The sequence below is a fragment of the Gymnogyps californianus genome, chromosome 7 (genome assembly GCF_018139145.2).
Source record: "Gymnogyps californianus isolate 813 chromosome 7, ASM1813914v2, whole genome shotgun sequence".
NCBI lineage: Eukaryota > Metazoa > Chordata > Aves > Accipitriformes > Cathartidae > Gymnogyps > Gymnogyps californianus.
This window is the reverse complement of record NC_059477.1, coordinates 31,097,302-31,116,392: the sequence shown is the minus strand read 5'-3', so window position 1 is coordinate 31,116,392 and position 19,091 is coordinate 31,097,302. Positions and strand designations below refer to the sequence as shown.

Sequence of the window (19,091 nt, the reverse complement as noted above, 5' to 3'; positions counted from 1 at the left end):
CTGCTGCCTCTGTTGTGCCCTCGTTATTCCAGCAAAATCAGAAAATGGCACAAAACCTGTTTTTATTTGAAGGGGGAATCTCAATCGGACATCGGCCTTTAAAACAGCCTTAGCTTTTAGGAACACTTCGTAGTGCGAGATTTTTTAATACTGCCGTAAACACTTGGATCAAAACTCTGGTAAAAGCCTAGATCTTTTCATAAATTGTCAATGTGCAGCAAGTCAGGTGTAAAAAGGAAATTGGTTAAGGGATGAGCTGGTGTTTCAGGCTGCAACCAGCTCCCATTTCTCTATGGGAGCTGTATATGAGGATGTCCACAAGTATTTTTTCCAAAAGTCGTGGCAATGAAAAGGCACAGGAAAAAGGGGGAGTTGCGGAGTTTATTGGAAACTCAATACATTGAGGATCTCAGAAAAGGTACAGCCAATTAGGTGAGCTCAAGTTTAATTCTGCTGGTTGCTACGAGGAAGTCATTGTGCAACTGTTTTGCAAGAGCATTGAAACTGGTAGAACAAGATACACAGCATGTGGAAGTGAAACTAAAAAGATTAAAGAACAGTTTGGGTTGTTGTTGGGTCTTCTTTAATTACTTTTTTAAGACACTCCACTTTTCTTTAAACTTTAAATAACAGCATGAAAAAGGCCTCATCTCTTAAGAGGGAGCAAATAATCCTCTGTCATGCGTAAGCACACTTATGAGAACGAGCCAGGTATGAATTTTCAGGAGACAAACCAAGCTGCACAGAAAATACAGCATATGGGAGATGAGAGATGGAGAACTGGTTCTGTAACAAGGGCCTCTGTTCAAAGCAAGTCAAGAGAGGTCTCAGCAGCTAACTCACCAGGTATGTGTTGTACATCAACAAAGCCTTCTCTGTTGAATGAAAGGCTCCTTCATCTTTGCCTCTAACCTCCATTCCTTCCTCACCACAGCAGAGGGATTTGCTTTTCAGAGAAGGAAAATCTGAGAACACACTCATTTCTTCTATGGATTCAGAAAACCACAGAAACAACTAAAGCCCAAGCCCTCACTGTTCCCAACAGGCCAGACCCTTCGCTACAGCAGACATAGCATGGGTTTTATGAAAACCCTGTATGAAGTTGGTATCTCTGCTTAGGAGCTGAATAGTTCTTCCTGCTGACACAAACCCTGAGCTCTGAGTCTGCCCTTCAGGAGCTTTTCTCCAACACGAGAATCTGCAAGCGGTGAAATAAAAGCCAGTTTCATTGAACTGGGCAGAGTAATAGCTGAGACACATAGATCTTTCAATCCTCCCCTTGGATGTGGATGATTACTCCTATCAAGTTTTAGGTCTAAACTGTGAAAGAAATTATCATTTCACACTTTTTTCTCATTTCAGTACATCTTCACCTTCTTTTCGCATTTCCCCTACCTCCCCCAAAGCAGCAGGAATATATATTTTAACAAAATGCAAACACCCTTATTCAAAACTTCTCTTTTCCTCATTATTCTTTTTACATCTCCTCAAAAAGCTGGTCTGAACTCCATATCTACTTAGACTGTCCTCAGCACCTTACATGGTTAGCTGAATGACCTCAAAAATTGGTGAGAGGAGGAATTTACATGTACTGCAAGCATTCAGCCTAGGAACTGTCATAAGCCAAGTCATCTTCTCTTTCTTCCTCTGGGCTTCTTCGTTTCTGTCCAGCCTAGGCATCCTCATCTCTTCTGTTTAAGAAGGATTCAACAGTCTGCTTGGCAGTTCTCAGAAACCTTCCTGTAGAAATTCTAAAGAAAATAAAAAGTGTTGGCCAGAAATGGTATGATTTTTGTGAGCCAAAATCTCGAGAACCAAAGCAAACTATTATCTGAGATGATCTGTTCATATTTGGTTCCCCAGAAATCAGTCAAGAAAGACCCAACAAATAATTCTTTTTAGAAATATTGTTGCTCTGTTCTCAAGATGATTCACTGTCTGTTAGCACAGAAGTGACTTACTAAAGTCCTTTAATCTGGAAAATTGTTATCTCCCACCTTCCACCAAAATAAAAAACAAAGCTCCTGCAATAAAGCTGATCATATCAGGTGCCTTGACAATAAACTCTGCAATGAGCTGTGCTCCAGCTGATGCTGATACTGTGATTTTGATGAGCAGCTGTTTTCAGTAATCCATGCCTAGGCATCAAAATAATTTTCAGAGATTACGCAGGAAATAAGATTATTACTTACCAAACAACTACAAAATGCATGGACATTATATCAAGTTTGATGCTTATAAACTAGAACTTCCTAAAGGCCCATTACACCATTAGGGGCAAGGATCTCAAGAGGGAATTAGAGAGAGACAGAAAACCCCAAGTAAATGGCAATCCCAGTGTTAGTGGTGGAATACAGTGGTGCCGGGGCTGCCCTGAAGAGATCACCTCAGCCTCTCCATGTGCCCCAAGGCAGGGTTAATGAAAAACAAGAGTAGGACAGAGATCTTAGAAAAATTGGAAGCTGCCAGGCAAGGTATTTACAAACGGTAAGCATACATAATCACCATTTCAGGACTTAACGGGGGTTGAATACTACAACCCTGAAGAGGTAGTCACTAGACAAATTGTGCATGTACCAGGTGCCCTGCAGAGAGAAGGGCTCAGGTGAGCTGTGGCTGCAGTGGTCCTTAGCACTGCAATAGTCAGCAGACTAAAAAATTTTGAAGTTTCCAGCTGCATTTGGAAAGTATTTTTGATTTATCAATGTGATATGCAGATGTTCCTCAAATCCAAAACATATACAATTGCTTAATTATAATGTCACAATAAAATATATAATGTCACAATAAAATATTCTTCAAATGTATCTACTGCTTAGAGATACATACACACACATATACTTTAGATCTCTGGATGTAAAGACAAAATAGCTGAAAGCAACAAGATAGAACCAGATATACTTCAGATTATTTTGAAAGAGGCGCTCAGAGGTTGTAGGAACAGTGGTCATAGGAACTTGAATCAGTTGCTGATATTATTCATTTCTAATTAAGTTGACATCACAGGAATAAAACTGTTTTTAAAGGAGAAGAAAAGAATTTTCAAATCAGGGTCCAAAAAAAAATTCCGAGATCAAAAAAGACAACCTGATTTGTTTTTCTATTGCTAGAATACCTCCCTTATTCATGCTTCTAAACCTCAATGCAACCACCTTCTCACTCCTGCCATTTGAGAACACCCTGCAGTTGGAGATACGAGGGCTCAGCACTGCTTGGGGCACACAAACCAAGCCTTAGGGGAAGAAATACCCCCAGCAAGTCACAAATGAGATCCAAGCCAGTCCCCTCTGTACGACAACAGGCCCAAGCAAGCTCTTTAGCTCACTTGCCTATGTTCAACACTAAATGGAGACAGGGAGTCAGATCACATACATTTGGGCTACATATGGCATACAGAGCTTTTTCCCTTCACACATTTAAGGCCTGTTATCTTTTTCCCCTTATCTCTATAAGAACTCTGTTCCAGAATCTTACCTCCTGTCTTGATATTTAAAGGAAACCTTTCCTGAATTGTCACAACTGTGCATTTGACAGAATATATCCATCTAGATCACATACTTATTTATACTGGGTAGTGCCTGACTGGCCAGTAATCAGTCTGTACTACACGCTATACAAAAGCTTAACCAAGACTCTTCCCCATCCTAGAAAGCTTTCAACCCAAAGATCAAATCCTAAAGATAGCGCAGGCTTAGTTACAGTCCTGACACTCAGGAACTTGGAAATCTGCTTTACTCCCAGAGCTATATTTAAGCACCCTGTATACATGTGAGTGCAATTATATACAGATACAGGTAGATTCTACTCACCAGTTTTATCGCTGAAGGAATGACTATAATCCATAAGTACACACACTCTCCATGATTTAGACCCTGGCCTGGTCAGTGCTTCCACGCATCCGCTCACTCCCATACACCCTGAATACACTGTTATTCAGAAAAAACAGCAGCATTCTGGCTAGAACTAGAATTTAGCGTTGGCCTACAGGAAGGCTTTGATGCAAATAAACCACTGGGGAGAGGGGGAAGGCAAAAAGAGGACATTTCAGCTCAGAACACTGCATTATCATGCATCCTTTTATTTAGCACACAGGGCTGCTCCTTAGTCCTAAGGTTACCTACAACATCTCAGCTCCTCACATTGCCCTAGCAGACTTTATTAGCAGCAGATGCCAAGAACCAAGTACTCTGCTAGAGTTCCCATACCAACAGCTACGATCCATCAGAGAACTCAATACCCTTTCCCTTGAGAAAGTTCCGAGTATCTTATGGTGGTTATTACACAGCATCCTTCCTCAAGGTTGCTCATTAGCCCTTTTCTTCTCAAAGACCTGTTCGCCCATGGTTTTTAACCTGAGCTTTTTCCTTTGAGTATAAACAAGGAAGTGTTCTGCTTCTTACGATACCAACTTTAGGAAGCTGGAAGACTAGCAAGCTGTTACCTGGTGCAGAGCATGGACCAGTGCCATCGTTTGGGGTACAGAGCACAGGTGGGGAAGCATCAGAAAGCAACATTTCCAATACTTCATTTCTGCCTAGTGGTACCAAGAAAGGAACCTTTGTGAGGGGTGGACATGGTTTTGGCCTCTTAATCTGTCTAGAGGTAAGCACGGGCTGATACAGCACAGCTGAGAGAAAAAGCTAGTCTAGTACCATCTATTGTATACATTTACTGAGTGCGCATTTTTTCATGTCTGCACATTCAGGCTTACATACAGGATTCAATCCTCACAGCTTAGACACAGAGCTGCGATTCAATCACTGCTATCTAGCAAAGGAGACTTCCGTGCAAGACCGAGCAGATTTATCTCATTAGAGTTCATCCTACAGCCATTTGCTACTGTTAGTTACAAAACTCTTCAGTAGTAAACCACAGGATGAAATTTGGACTCCTACCTGCAGTTCTTCAGGTCTTGAAATATAATTTCAAATGAGGAAAAAATAAGACTAGGCAAACACCCTTTCTTGTCTAACACAGTATCACTTACCAATGGCATTTGGATATAATCCTAATAAACATTCATCAGTACACTAGCACCGCCATAAACTTCTGGCAAGCTCTTATTAGGGCTTGTCTCAAGGTACGCAAAAGTAACAAACACTTAAGTCTTGCAGACGGGGTGGGGAGTCTGTATTAGCTACTGTTTCACTGCTTTCTATTTCCTCGCATGACCTTGTCACTGGCACAACTACTGTAGGTAGAAAGTGGAATTCTTAACCAGTAAAAACAGAATCAGATGCATGAAAATGATAAATATTGCTTTATTAAATTACTTTTATACTCCTACAAAGAAATTTTCTGATTTTCGTTACAGAATTAAATGAAGGAAATTCATTGCTGTCTCTGCAGTTATCTAAATTTAGATACAAAAAGGTTGTAAAAAGACCAGCCTATTCAAGTTACATAAAAAAGGCAGAGAATAGACAAGTTCCCTTAGGAATCTTGAGGCTCAGAAATATAAAGTCCTATAATACAATGAAATTAAGAATTCAGCAATGTGTTGAACAATTGTAAACTGTAACTGCACTAGTGGACCACATTATTCAGCAGTTTCCTTAAAGGTATGAACTGTGAACTGAACAAAAAGTGTAGCTGACACAGCAGACCTCATTTAGTTGTTCTCCCTTTCACTCCCTCCAAGTAAAAGTTGTGAGATCAGCATTTAAATGATAGGAAGGAAACTTGCCTCCATAAATATCAGAAATTTCTCCATTCCATAACTATTTATATAAAGTAACTAGCTGTTACAAATCAGTTTCAAGTAAAACAGGTGGCTGAGGCAAAAGTAATCAAAATCAGATCATACACAATTTTACTGTAAATACAGTAATTTGAAAGATAAACAGATAACCATAGCACTGACAGGATATCAATGCTGCTGTATTATAGACATGATGTGTCAGTAGAAAATTAGGATGTCTATTATCAAAATTGAGGACATTCATTCCAGTCTCTGGTAATCTAATCTTAGTGCAAAACAGATGCTAAGACATATTTAGCAAAAAAGGTGATACATTTAAGGCCAAAAATTTGTTCAGTCATCACTATCGCTTCCAGATTCACTCAGCTGCAAGTCATTTCCTAGAAGAAAGAGAGTCATCATATTAGTCATTTTCAAGGAAATAGTTTTCTTCTTTCAAGATATTCCCTTTCCCAATTAAAGGCTTACAAAAACTAATACCAAACAGGTCAGGGGGGTTGGATTAGATGATCTTTAAAGGTCCCTTCTAACCCAAACTATTCTACAGTAAGAGAATAAATAGGTGTAGAACCAAATTCCCCAGTGACAGACCCTTAGAGAGATCACTTTTCTACATTTTTAAAATCTTGGCAAGCAAGCCATTAGCTTATTAGCCACAAGTGCATTTATTTAATATCACCGGATCACAAAAGACAACACCTAGCTATCTTTGCCACCCACAGTCTGATGCTTCATAAGTGGGAAAACTGCTGGTGAATGCAGTTTTGTGAAAAACAAGTTGTTTTTTTTTAAAACACATCTGAATGCTACTCAGCTGTGCTTGAAAACAGAGTGGTGTCTCAATCAAGAAGAGCAGCTCTTTGATGCACCATTTAAAGATGTATCAGTGACCTACTATTTCAAACAGGTTTTGGAACAAGTGAACAAACAAAACATCAAAAGAAATTTTACACAGCACTTTAATTTGGTGGCTATATATATTTCAAAATGGGGAAGTAAGAAGAAAGACTACATTGTGCTTGCAATGGATGTCCATAAGCTTAGGGGGTGGGAGGGAGGGAATCTTTCTAGGATGACAGATAACTAACAAAAAATACAGGAGCATGCTATACAGAATCTACATCATATCTAGCAACTTCCCATGCATTTTTAAGAATTTTTTCCAACTAGTATGCTTTTATTCACACCTCCCTTGCCAAACAGCCCAAAAAAAAAAAAAAAGAGAAAAAGGAATGCATCACAGGTTGTGCAGAAATGGCCTAAAAAGCAAAGAAAAAAAAAAAAAAAACCACTGAGTAGGCACACTATTTTCACATGCCCTTTCCTCAGCTGCAGCACCCTTCACAGATTGTTGCAGATGGGTAAAAAAGTAACCTCAAGAGAGTAAACCCAACAAGATGCTCAGATTGGATCTTTTGTTATCAGGCATATAATTTCTGCCAGAACACTGAAGTCTTTAACATGGCTGCATTTAGCCTTCCTTTGTTTTCCACTATGCCATCACTAAAGCTTAGACAGTGGTACCAACAAAACAGAAAACACTTTATATAAGACAAGAATAATGAAGATGGCTGTTTCCAGCAATCTTTAAAGTACTACCGTAGACAAATTTTTTCCAATCCTCTATATAGAGACAACATTTACAGCTGTACTATTTTAATATAAATTTAAAAAGCAATTTTGAAAGTACAAAATCAAGTAATTTGTCAATAATTATTCAGGACAATATATTATCCTAAGAAACAGTATTTCAAGGCAGAGAATGGCATTAGTAAATGAAACTCATGCATTTATCACTCAAAGGAAAACTTACAGTGAATTCTTAGAAATCCCAGCCCCGTTATGCACTACCTACTTTAGAAGAGGACTGGGAATACGAACAAGATAACCTTCCAAATAGCGATACTGCAGCCTTCAAAAGTTATTTCAACATAGTTAATAGAAATTACACAAACCCTGTAACACCATCCAAAAAATACCAATGCCTGTGAAAACCAGCAGATGGGAAAAGCAAGAACTCCAAGTTCCAGAGTCAGAAATAATGCATTAGGATTTACTTCAGGCAAAACTTTCTGCCCCATTTTTACAACCCCACCTCCAAAAAACACCTTCAGAGACATGGCAAAATAACACAGACTAGCGCTGGTAGTTTTCAGATAGGTTTGGTGCAAGAATGGAAAGTTCATTTAACTAGGACTCTGAAGAAACATCTAGACTCTATTGTATTTATGAGGCAGCAATAAAGTGGGGAAAGCTGTTGAATTCCATTTTCACAGTGTCAATTGCTTATTAGCAATATTAATTGGGGAAATAGATTGCACTGCAAATTACAACATTTCCTAAACTTTTAAATCAGTGCCTATAATACATTCAGTTGAATTCTCGCGAGTTACAGGGGATGGGGAAACTTACAGGAGTGACCCGTGTTTCACAGATCTCAGTGGTCACACCAACACCAAACTAATACAAGGGAAAAATTATTTCATGACTAGCTGCTTGTACCAGCACCAAGTACGAAAAGAAGTGAAGTTGTGCTGAATACCATGTACATAACACAAGGCCCCAGAATAGTCAATCTATGCTGGAAAATTACTTTATTTAACATAACTCTTGTTTAAACAAAAAGTAGGCATAAAGCAAGAACTTTCCAATCAAATATTTATAAAGAACAGATTCATTAGTTCCACCATTGACAAACTTTGTTATAAGAGAAGTTGTGAGCCTATATAATCAGCTTCTGAAGGCAGAAAGGGGAAGAAGCAGTATTTTGGGGGTGAGGGGCAGTCTTGAGCCCTGGATTCCTGAAGAGGCAGATTATGTGTATCTGACAGAAGTATTTGATTACCATGCTCTAGACACCACCTCCTGTGTTTTCCAAGTTCCACAAAGCCTCAGCTGTATGATTTCTACACGCAAGATGAAACTCTGCTCTCTAACCCTCCTCCCAGCCTTCTGCCTGCACACAGCAAGCCAAAGGAAAACTTCACTAATTACCCAGTATGGCCCTGATTCTACAGAGGTGCACAAAACTAGTCACGCACATAAGCGGTCAAACCTCAAAACAGGATTAGACAAGCAAACAGCTTGTGCTGACATTTGTTGATTCAATATTTTATTTTTGTAAAACATTATTTGAGATGGAAGAAATGACTGTACAGCACCCCAACTGAGAACTCTTGCCATTCAAGTTAGAACCATGTGCTATCCATTTAGTTTCTCCAGGTTTCACTCTCCTGCCAAATTCCCTCAGCAAGGGAGCTAGAGAAACACATTCTCCTTGAAAGCAACTATTTTGATCTTTGTCTAGTTGAAGTGTATCTTAAGTGTTAACCATACTGGAAGTTGGGGACAGAATCGTTTTAAGCAGTAAATAGATCTGTAACCATAACAGAAGTAAATGGGATTAAGCTAAAGATCTAGGCAAGCTCAGATAGTCGAGCCCAAGGCTTGATGTTACAGACAGAGGTTCTACCTGTCAACACGGTTCTCGAGCACCATCAAGCCACCAACTTCCCCTGTAACAGTTTTGAAGTTGTCATGTTTTAAGCAGCGTTTTCTCACTATGACTGTTGCAACTGGTGGACTTGGCCACCTGTACTTGTAAGTGTATTTCTCAGTGGAAGCTTTGCCAGCTGGGACTCTGTCACTAGGGATAGAGCTTAATCTCGTTTTCATAACAGTTTTATTTAAAGCATGAAGAACGGGAAATCCCATTTGTGAATAAGGGTTGAAATAAATGGCAGACTCTAAAGTTACGCAAATTATAAACATGAAGACATTGTTCTCTACAGTGACAGTAAAATGAAAGCAGCATTTAGTCCTTTGCACACGAAGTCACAGGACTTTTCAGTCTGATCTTATCTGTTAATGCAGTACATAATTAAACATCTGTGCTGGTTATTTAAGTATTTAAATACTGGCTACAAAAAAACCCTGTTCATGATATCCATTAAGTACTGAAATAAAAGTAGATCTGCCAGAGTCTAAAATTTCAGTATAACAAGTTTACATATAAATGATAAACCTTAAAGATCTTAGGCTGCAAACCAGGGTTGATGGGAATCTCTTCAAACCAGGAGCCTGCAGCTAAGCACCTAATTAAAAATGTAATCATTTTCGAAGAGTCACCATAGCTGAATACTCACTTCTATGTGTGAATACTCACTTCTATGTCTGAATACTCCTGCTATTTAGGTAGCGAACTTAAGATCTCTACCTAGTGGGATTTTTTTTTCTGTCCAAACTCTCCTTTTTTGAATACACTGAGCATTCAATTCCAGGCTGCGCAGCAACCGCTTCTTGAAGAACATCACAGCTACTCTTCAAATTACATTTTTAGTTGCCTGAATGGGTGGAATAAGATAGTATCACCTGAAAGCAAATCGCCTCCTTCCTTATATGCAAAGGACAGTTCTGCCATGCTGTCCGGTGGAACAGTGCCATGAATAATAGTAACTGAAGTAGCTAAGAATACACCATCTCTTCTGTAATTCAGAGTATTGCGAGTATAGTATCTTTCCCATAGTTCTACCCAAGAAATTATAAGCATATGTTTTGGGAGTGCCCTGTTAGTTCAAGTACTTTCAATATAAAATTACTGTTCTCCAGTCCCAATGTATATAACTGGGAGGAAGCCAGAAGAGCTTAGGAAATATTTTCAACTGCATCAGCTTTAATTTAATATCTCTGGGGACCAAGAACCTTCTAGCCCAGTGTCTAATTCGGACCACTGCTGAACAATCAAACCCTAGCATCACTTCCCACAGTTTTAATTATAACAGAGACATACTTAAAAACAATATGGTTTCCTTTCAGAATCTTGCTGTCTGGAATTGTGCACTAAGAAAAGAACAGCCTTTGTACTTACGGAGTGTATTCATCATATGACCACTGCTCTCTTGGGATCTGTTATGACTGGCATCTTTGTCAGGGACAGCCTGTTGTGGTATGGCAGACACAGTAGGCTGCGGCTGCAAATACGGCATTGACATAGGAAGAGAGGGCTTCGTTTCTTCATCTTCAGAATCACTAGAACTATTTTCGCTACTTGATGAAGAGGACGAAGAACTTTTAGAGTCAGATGAACTGTCAGAGCTGCTCAGCTGGTCCATGATACTGGCTTCTGCTTTTAGCTCTGCAAACAATATAATTTGTTTCTCAGTTAACGTTCATCATAATTGAAATAAGGAGGAAAAAAAATAATAAAAAAGAAAAATCAACAACAGAAATCAGGTACACGCATTATAGCAACTAAAAAAACCAAACCAAACCCACCAAAACTCTCCAGAACAAAGTAAAGGGCACAAGCAAGCATCCAGCCTGTCATGTGGTTTTCTTCTCTCGTAGCTTGGGCACTTTCTCCCTTTCAAGCCAAGCATTAGAACAAGGGTGACTGTGAACCCAAATGCTAACCCCACATTCCACAGGGTAGTGCATCCCACATAGCCTTTAATTTCTGCAACTAGCAAGTCTTCTGTATTTTCCTTAGCACCCCCAAAGATGCCTTTCACTGACTAAAAACTGCAGTTACAATCACACAGATAAGTTAGCTGTAAGATGTCTGCAGCTGCACCCAAAATGCCTCCCAGCAGTTCAGCATTACAATCAATACACTTGTTTGGACTATATGACATTTTGCTCAAAACCAAGTTAAGCATGAATAATATCCAAAGGAACCATCCACAGTTTACTACTAGGAAGATCTCACCAAATTCTTGTTCTCTTTATAGATTTGGGGGGGCAGGAAGCTAGAACAACATGAGGTAGACAAGAAATAACAGAAATTAACAGATCAAATTGACTCAACCAACTTGCATTCTTGATGAAATAACTCACCTGACTATAATAATATTTAGGAGAGTATGACTGGATAGATCATGCTGCACAGTATGCATTTTTGATATATACTAGCCGAAGTCCAACATACAGAGGAAGTTAAGTTTTGCAGAAAGGGTACACATAATAATTGTGCAAAATAGGGGTGCTCCTGAAGCAAGAAGTCTGAAACCAACCACTGAATCATGGTGGATGGAGATTTTATACAGTGACTTGAAGAGTTACCCAGAGTGCAGAAGTTCATCATTATAAAAGATTGTAACTACCCAGACATTTGGTAAGATGGTCTTACAAGCACTTGGAATGCTTCAGGAACAGCTTTGATATAGCAGACATAAAAAGCAAGTAGGGGAGTGGCTCATCTCACTTCAAATTCACCCAATACAGAAGAACAGGTTGAAGATGAAAGTCACCAAGATGCAAGACAGCTCAGAGCTTAATCAAGAGAAGGGAGAACAAAAGAATAAGCTTCAACACAAACTTCCATGAAGCCTTCCATTTCTGAGTTATCGAAGGCCACTCTAAAGGAAAGGTACTTAGGCCAGTCAGCCTTATCAAAGGCCAGTCTAAAGGAAAATGGTGTTCAGGAAAAATGGCACCTGAAATAGTGTGGCTATGGCTACCAAGGACAAACTAACCCAAAGCCAGGGAAGAACAGAAAGTACAATAAAAGACCATACTGGCTGACTCAAACGTAAGGAAAGAGAAGGGGAAGGGGAAGGGAAAGGGGGGGGGGGAAGGAATCATCCTCCTGTTACTAAGGACATGTAGAAGAGGACAGCTTAAGGACAGAAAAGAAGACAGAAAAGCTAAGGCAAAAATTAGGATGCAGCTAGCAGAACAATAAGTCATTTCAAAATTAATTCTAGAGAAGAAAGGCCAAAGAAAAAACTGATGTACCACACATCTGCAGCTGTAAGCTAACTGAAAGATACCACTCAAGCCCTATGCATTTAATTCCACTTCCTCCCTGCTCTCACCAATGTCTAATAAGAGAAAAATTTTAAGTGAAAGGCTAACAGTTAATACCAAAAACTGAGGAATAACATCTCTGCCTTGAATTTTGATGTAATTTAATCTGATGGAATTTAAATTAAGTATTTTCAAACAGTGAAGGAATGGCTGTACGTATACTAGAGGACAAAGGTAGAGTGATCTTTCCCCCATCCAAGAAAACAAAGTTAGTAACAAGTTCAAGGTAGTGTACTTAAGCAGGAATAGTCAGTTACACAACCATGGGATGAAGAACGATTAAGTAGGCAACACTTCTGAAGAGTCTCAAGTTACAGCGGGTCACTATGCACAGTTCTACCACACCGTGCTGTTGCAGAAATGACAAGCATTACACCAGGACGTGATAATATTTGGTCTTTGTGTATAAAGATGAATAGTGCCTGTAAAGACAGTCTTCTTGCTCAACTCAGCACTGCTAACACCTTAGCTGAAACAGTAAATATATTGAGGCACTATACTTCAGGAACTTTTTGGACTCGTTGTAAGATAGCTAAAGGAGAGTGACAATGAATCAGAGATCTAGAAAACTTAACTTCTAAGGAAAGATTGAACCAGCTGGCATCATTTTGCATGAAGAATGGGAAAGAAATAGGAGCTTCTGAGTACATGAAGGACTGCTCAAAAGCAGCAGAGTAATCTGGTCTATACTTGCATGATAAATACGAAAGTAGTAATGGGCTTACTGTCAGATTATTTATTAGGAAGAACCTGAACAGTAAGGAGAGCAAAGCCCTGGAATGGATTGCCAGAGACAACACAGGATCTGTCACCGGAAGGCTTTAAGAACAGGTTAAAAAATGTCAGAAATCTGACTTTAGGACAGAAGGATGGACTAGATGACTTTAAAAGGTCCCTACAATCCCTATTTGTCAATTATTACACATTCTTTAGAAGTACTCAAAATTGGACTGGCACTACACAAGAGTCTGATACATGTTGGCAGCCACTTTAGTGGCTTGCAGTATGTTTGACACCACCATTCCCCCCAAAACAACAGACCACCAAGAAAAAGCCTCATTTTATTCCATGCACTCAAGTACTCCTTCCTCTTTGCAACCTCAGATGTATTCATTCTAGTTCCATAGTAGAGATTTCTGGTCAGAGTTTAAGACCAAAATGGAACAAAAAACCCCTTCATAACAACACATCTAAAAAAAAAAAAAAAAATCTGTTTAAAGGAATTCAGAACATCTTGGGAGGCAGATGTCAATTCCAGTCAATGAAACTGCCACCTGTCAGCATTTCTGTAGCAAGTAATTACCACCTGCCATCTTCCTTGTCCTCTAAAAGGAAATAAGGCCTCCTATTAAGTGAAATACCAGTCCTGCACCAAACCAGAGTCTCTCAAGAACACAGCACATAGCACTGTTCAAGGGTTGATTTATGCAGGTTTTTAGCTGTCTTTTTCATTGGAACTTCATCTTTCACAAGGTCTTATCCAGTAATTTAAAATGCATTTTGAGTTGTAAAGCACTGTAATCTGTATGTTTGCTGAGTGCAGAGAAAGAATGAGGAGCAATGTCAAAATGGAAATGACTCAGTTACAGTGCCACAATACAACCAACTATATAGTTGATTAAAGTAGCAGCGGAAGACAGAATCAAGGAGAGTGAGCAGTGGGACCCTTAGCATTATTAAGCCTAATGGTTCATCTGATTTTTTACCTTAGCCAGTTTCAAATACTGCTTTGTTACCACTTGAGCCAGAGTGGTCACTTCCATATCAGGGTAAAGTGCTTACATAATCAGCTTCTAGTGTGAATCTCAAATTAAAAAAAAAAAACAAAACAAACAAAACCACACAAACAAAAAACCTTGGCTCTTAAAAACTAATTGCTAGTTAAAAGCAAAGTTTCTGAAACTTATGTGCCAGTGGAGCTTACCTCGTTCAATATCATCCATAGGAGAAGATGGAAACATCTTTTCTTTTGGTGGAGAATTTTTAACGTTGTTTGGAACCTTAGTTGCATTTCGCATTTGCTGCTGCTGCTGCTCTATGCGAGACTGGACTTTACTGCTTCCTTCAGCTCTGTGTATAAAAGCAAAAGATTTTTAATTACTAGAAGACAAGATGCAAGGAAAAAGGCAAGAATACAGGGGATACAGTACCTTAAGTTATGGAATTATTTGTCATGCCTTTCTAAATAGCATCATTAGATTTCTAGGTACGTTATTATACTGGCATATAATTCTATATAGATGTATTAAAAAATTGTTTTTTAATATAGTGCTAATAACTTTTTAACCCTTTGTCAGTTGATTTGTTTTTATACCTGGCTACCCAGGATCACTTAATAATAATTCTGCTGGAAATGACTTATATGGAATCAGCAGCAGAAAAAAAAAAAAATATATATACATTCAAAAACCTGGTATGAGAAAAATAAGCCATTAATATTACTGAACATGTCACAGAATTTATCTTTTTTTATTTCCTCATTTAGAAGTCAGAAGACAGTAGGCAAGCTACCTTCCAAACAGATTTTCTTCCCCTCTAAACTCATCAGAAAATAGCTACCATCTCTTTCAACAATGTGACAGTTTTTTAGTTAAAAAAAAAAAAAGTTCCCATTTCTTCCGCCAGTCAAGACTCGAAAGCTGTGAAGTCAGTGTGCTGAGAAAGCAGGCTTTTCACTCTATTGAACAAGGCCAGGTACTTTCTAAAAATAATGTTTTGCTAAAAATAGTAATGAGTAGTTATGTATCTCAATTTAGACCCATTAACAAATCGATTTTCACAATGAGTAAAGCACAGAGGTTTCTCCTGTAAATCACCCACCTGGTTTTTTTCACAGTGATGTTGCTACTAAGTTTCTCTAGGCGACATTCTCCAGTGTCATGGTTGATAATTAAGATACATTCTTTTAGGTAAGGCTTCTTTGAGCCCTTGAACACAGTCACTGGTGGAGTTGAGCCCTATTAAATCAGAAGTCCAGTAAGTGTTACTCCTGTAGTCTTTTTTTTTTTCCTTAGAAACAGCAATCCATCACAGTGATGACAAGTTCACTACAAGTGATCATTTCTAGCCTTTAAAAACGTTACCGGTAAATTCAAATTAGATTCACAGTAGCCATGACGAAAAGCAGCTGGTGTTTGACCGGAATGGGATTTCACCCAGCTTAGCTTAGTTTGAAACTGATTGCTTATTTCCCAATGAGAGCATGCTCACTGTAGGACTCCTTTTACCAAAAGGGGTTTCAGTTACCATATCAGCAGAGCAGTAAAGCATGGCAGGTAGTAAATTTTCCCTTTCCAGTCTTTCCTGCTTTAAAACTGCACTAGAGCAATAAATACCAAGGGGAAACTTGCACTGCCAACATCCACATGAAACTTTTCTGTGTACGCAACACTTCTGGGTCATCCTACAGCATATTTCCAATGCAGTGAATACACTTAAAGTTACAGCACAGCTGTTTAAACTTTAGGTCTTTTGTAATTTTACATTCTTAGAGCAATTGTTTTTCTACTCTAAAAATCACACAAGCACATCTGAAGCAGCACTGAAACTTCATATCCTTCTATATTCAATATATACTTATGACAACAAAATACATCATTCCCTCAGGCCCACCACTACTCAGCCACCCCACTCACCTCAATATTTGGCAGTGTGATTGTCACCTGTTCACCTTTGCCAACTTCAAGGTCTCCTTCACAGGACATATCAATAGATGCAGGCTTAAAGTCATCTAAATACAAAACCAAACTGGATTATTTACAGGCTTTTCAGGAATCTTATAAATGTAGACACCTTTTAATTGCAGTTGGAGGCTATTAAATTAAATCCTTTTTTGCTAGTGTATCATCTACCATTTCCCTGAGCAGATTATTCCATAAGTCAGTAGAATTCAAAGTCAAGATGGTTTTCTCAAGATTCACTGTAAGTGTTAAAACCTTTCGGTTAAAATTAGAAAAATGCTTTTATGTTTTAACGGATAAAGAGGCTGAACAAGCTGTGTTATATTTCAAAAGATAAATCCTCACATAATTACTTTCAGAAAGATCAGTAAATAATTGTTGAAAATGTTGATCCCAAACATGGGAGATGTAGACAAGTGACTGAAAATGCAAAGAACAACATCAATCCTCAATATCCATTTCTGTATCCATTTCTGATTTTACTACAACATGCATGTCAGAAGCTGACCAAAACTTGCGTTTCAGTATTTTTGTCAAAAGTGAAATTACTTCCTAATTAAATATTAATTTCCTTTTTGTCTTTTTCAACATCTAAAGTATTGATTAAAATAAGTTTTAAACAAAAGAAGACATCAATTTCTGGTCCTTTTCAAAAATCTGAGACACTGAAAATGAGCATGTGTTCAGGCATCAGCACTGCAGCTATATAACATACCATTATCTATAAAATATTATTTCCGCCACAAATGAATCGGGAAGGGCTACAGCTAAAAGCCCTGCCCGCACAGATGTACGGAGATAGGACGGCATCAAGAGGCTCTGCAAGGCACGTGGTAACATATGTGGGTTGGAACCCATGGTTCCAGCAAACGCAGGCGCAGGGCCAGGCTTGCACCCTGGGGATGTCTGGTGCCCTGCCTCGCACACTGGGGAGCAGCACCCTGTTGCAGCTGAAGACAGGCACGGAGGGACCAGCCGCGTAAGGGGACCCCTTAGACGGCACGTGCTCCTTGCCTCGCAACCTGTCACATCGACGGCAGCACTCTGTTACGGCTGGGGAGCTTCCCAGTGCAGTAACACTGCCTGCAACCCATGGGCCAGGCGGCACAGACCACAGCTGGGAACCGTGGCTCCAGCTTGCGCACCAACCAGGCAAGAAAACCAAGCTTCAAGAGCTGGTGGGCAGGACTATGCAGGCAGCAGAAGGCTTTGAGCTAAGACACAGGTAACAGCCCCTGCTAACCTTGTTTACGGCAAAACCTCACATGTCGTCTTACAGGGATAAGCGTACAACAGTTCCAAAGTTTCTCACCGAATTAGAGAATTTTTGCTTTAATATACAGCCACTGGGTGGTTAATACTTTAGAAAATTAAGATACCGATTCCAGTATCCATAAACAGACTTCTGATCTTAACCAGCAGATGTCTTCCCCTTTACTCATTTGTTAACAAAAACTTCAGGTGTCAGAGAAGGATATTTTTGCATGTGCGTTTGACAGAACTGATGAACGTGCCAGTTTCTATGTCTCATTTGTTGGAAACGAAGAGAGATTTCAAAACAGATTTCAGAATAAATCATTGAATTACAGGAGTCAGCAAGAAATCGCAAGGGTAGGAGGTGCCAGACGTGGTTTTTAGTCCCCTTTAAAATTAGGGTAAATTTCAAGTTACAGCATTTGTTTAAATCCATTTATAGCTTTTGCCCGCTCCGTCCCCTCTCCTCCCCTCCCACAGTTGCAGGCAATCCTACTAAGTGCCATTCCATTTGCTCACAGAAAGCACATTACCCATCTCGCTGCACTGCGTGAAAGCATACGGGGCATTCTCCAGAGAACGTACGTGAGACTGAATCTTGGGGATCAGTCTATAAATAATGAGACATCAAAACCAGAAGCAGCAGTCCTAAATTACCAGAACTATAATCCTGAGAGCATTTGTTTCCTAGCTACTCTCAGAATCTTTGAGCACACACCTCTCTAGATAGTAATTATGTACTCAGGGAGGGTATACTAGCTTTGTGATTAATACTGCCTTTAACCTTTGATTGCTGAATTGTACTTAACTTCTAAAAACTAAGCGCAAGGAAAGAGGACAAAGCCAGAGCTTCAGCCTAGTTCGGTTTTCAACAGAACCGCATCGAGACAGTATGCCAGATGCAGAAGGTGTAAAAAGCGAAGCTAGCGCCCAGAAAGTAGCGAGGGGCAGTGCTGGGATACAATGGCCGTACACCTCACCAGCAACATGCTCCCAGGAGCAACTGAAACCTGATCTGCACCGCATTGCTCCCGAAATCCCGAACCAGCACCCCAGCCATAGGGACTGGGTTCCCAGGTGTGCCCCAGAATCCCGGGACGAAGGTGGCCAACTCATTTCGGCTTCCCGGGCTCTACCTGTGCAGCTGATTAATATTTCAGCTCCCTTCTCCTCCTCCAGCGCCCGGCCGCCTGCCGAGCCAATACCCTCCCTCACACCCATACCCGCCCGGGCCTGCTCCGACCCACTCTCCGCTCCCGGTCGCCGGGCCTACGAGTAAGGCCAAGCCGGGGCGCAGCACCTGCTCAGCCAGCCTCCCCGCCCCTCAGGGGAGCGCTGGGACCGGCGTGGGGGCCCGGGTGCCGCCGTCCGGCGGCACCCGGGCCCCCACGCCGGTCCCAGCGCTCCCCTGAGAGGTTGCCCCAGCCCCACGCTCACAGCGGACGGTGTGGAAGGCGCAGCGCGGCTGCTTCTCGAAGGTCTCGCCCAGCTTCAACACCCGCTCCTTGGGGTCGAAAAGCGACGGGACCGCTCCGTTCATCGCAGCGCCTCAGACCGCCCCTCAGACCATGGCGAGCCCGGGCGGCTACCGCCGCCGCCGCCGTCGTCGCCGAACATCCCTCGCACCGCCCGGACACGCCCACGCACCC

At 40.4% G+C, this 19,091-nt stretch overlaps 1 protein-coding gene across 1 annotated transcript; it reads right to left on the bottom strand.

Annotated features, from left to right (window-relative positions):
- Positions 1-5,245: 5,245 nt before the first annotated feature.
- On the bottom strand, positions 5,246-18,982 carry EAF2 (ELL associated factor 2). Its single transcript, XM_050899695.1, has 6 exons — positions 18,880-18,982; positions 16,144-16,238; positions 15,329-15,465; positions 14,433-14,578; positions 10,569-10,835; positions 5,246-6,081 (listed from the first exon to the last, which is right to left on the bottom strand). The coding sequence occupies exons 1-6, from the start codon at positions 18,980-18,982 to the stop codon at positions 6,035-6,037; spliced, it is 795 nt and encodes a 264-aa protein (XP_050755652.1). The 3' UTR covers positions 5,246-6,034.
- Positions 18,983-19,091: the final 109 nt, after the last annotated feature.

What these genes read in the sequence shown, in the direction of transcription:
- EAF2 (XM_050899695.1), bottom strand. Translation starts at nt 18,982, where the DNA reads ATGAACGGAGCGGTCCCGTCGCTTTTCGACCCCAAGGAGCGGGTGTTG. An exon ending in CGCCTTCCACACCGTCCGCT is followed by an intron (nt 16,239 to 18,879) that starts GTGAGCGTGGGG and finishes TTTTGTATTTAG; the next exon opens with ATGACTTTAAGCCTGCATCT. An exon ending in ATCACTGTGAAAAAAACCAG is followed by an intron (nt 14,579 to 15,328) that starts GTGGGTGATTTA and finishes TTTTATACACAG; the next exon opens with AGCTGAAGGAAGCAGTAAAG.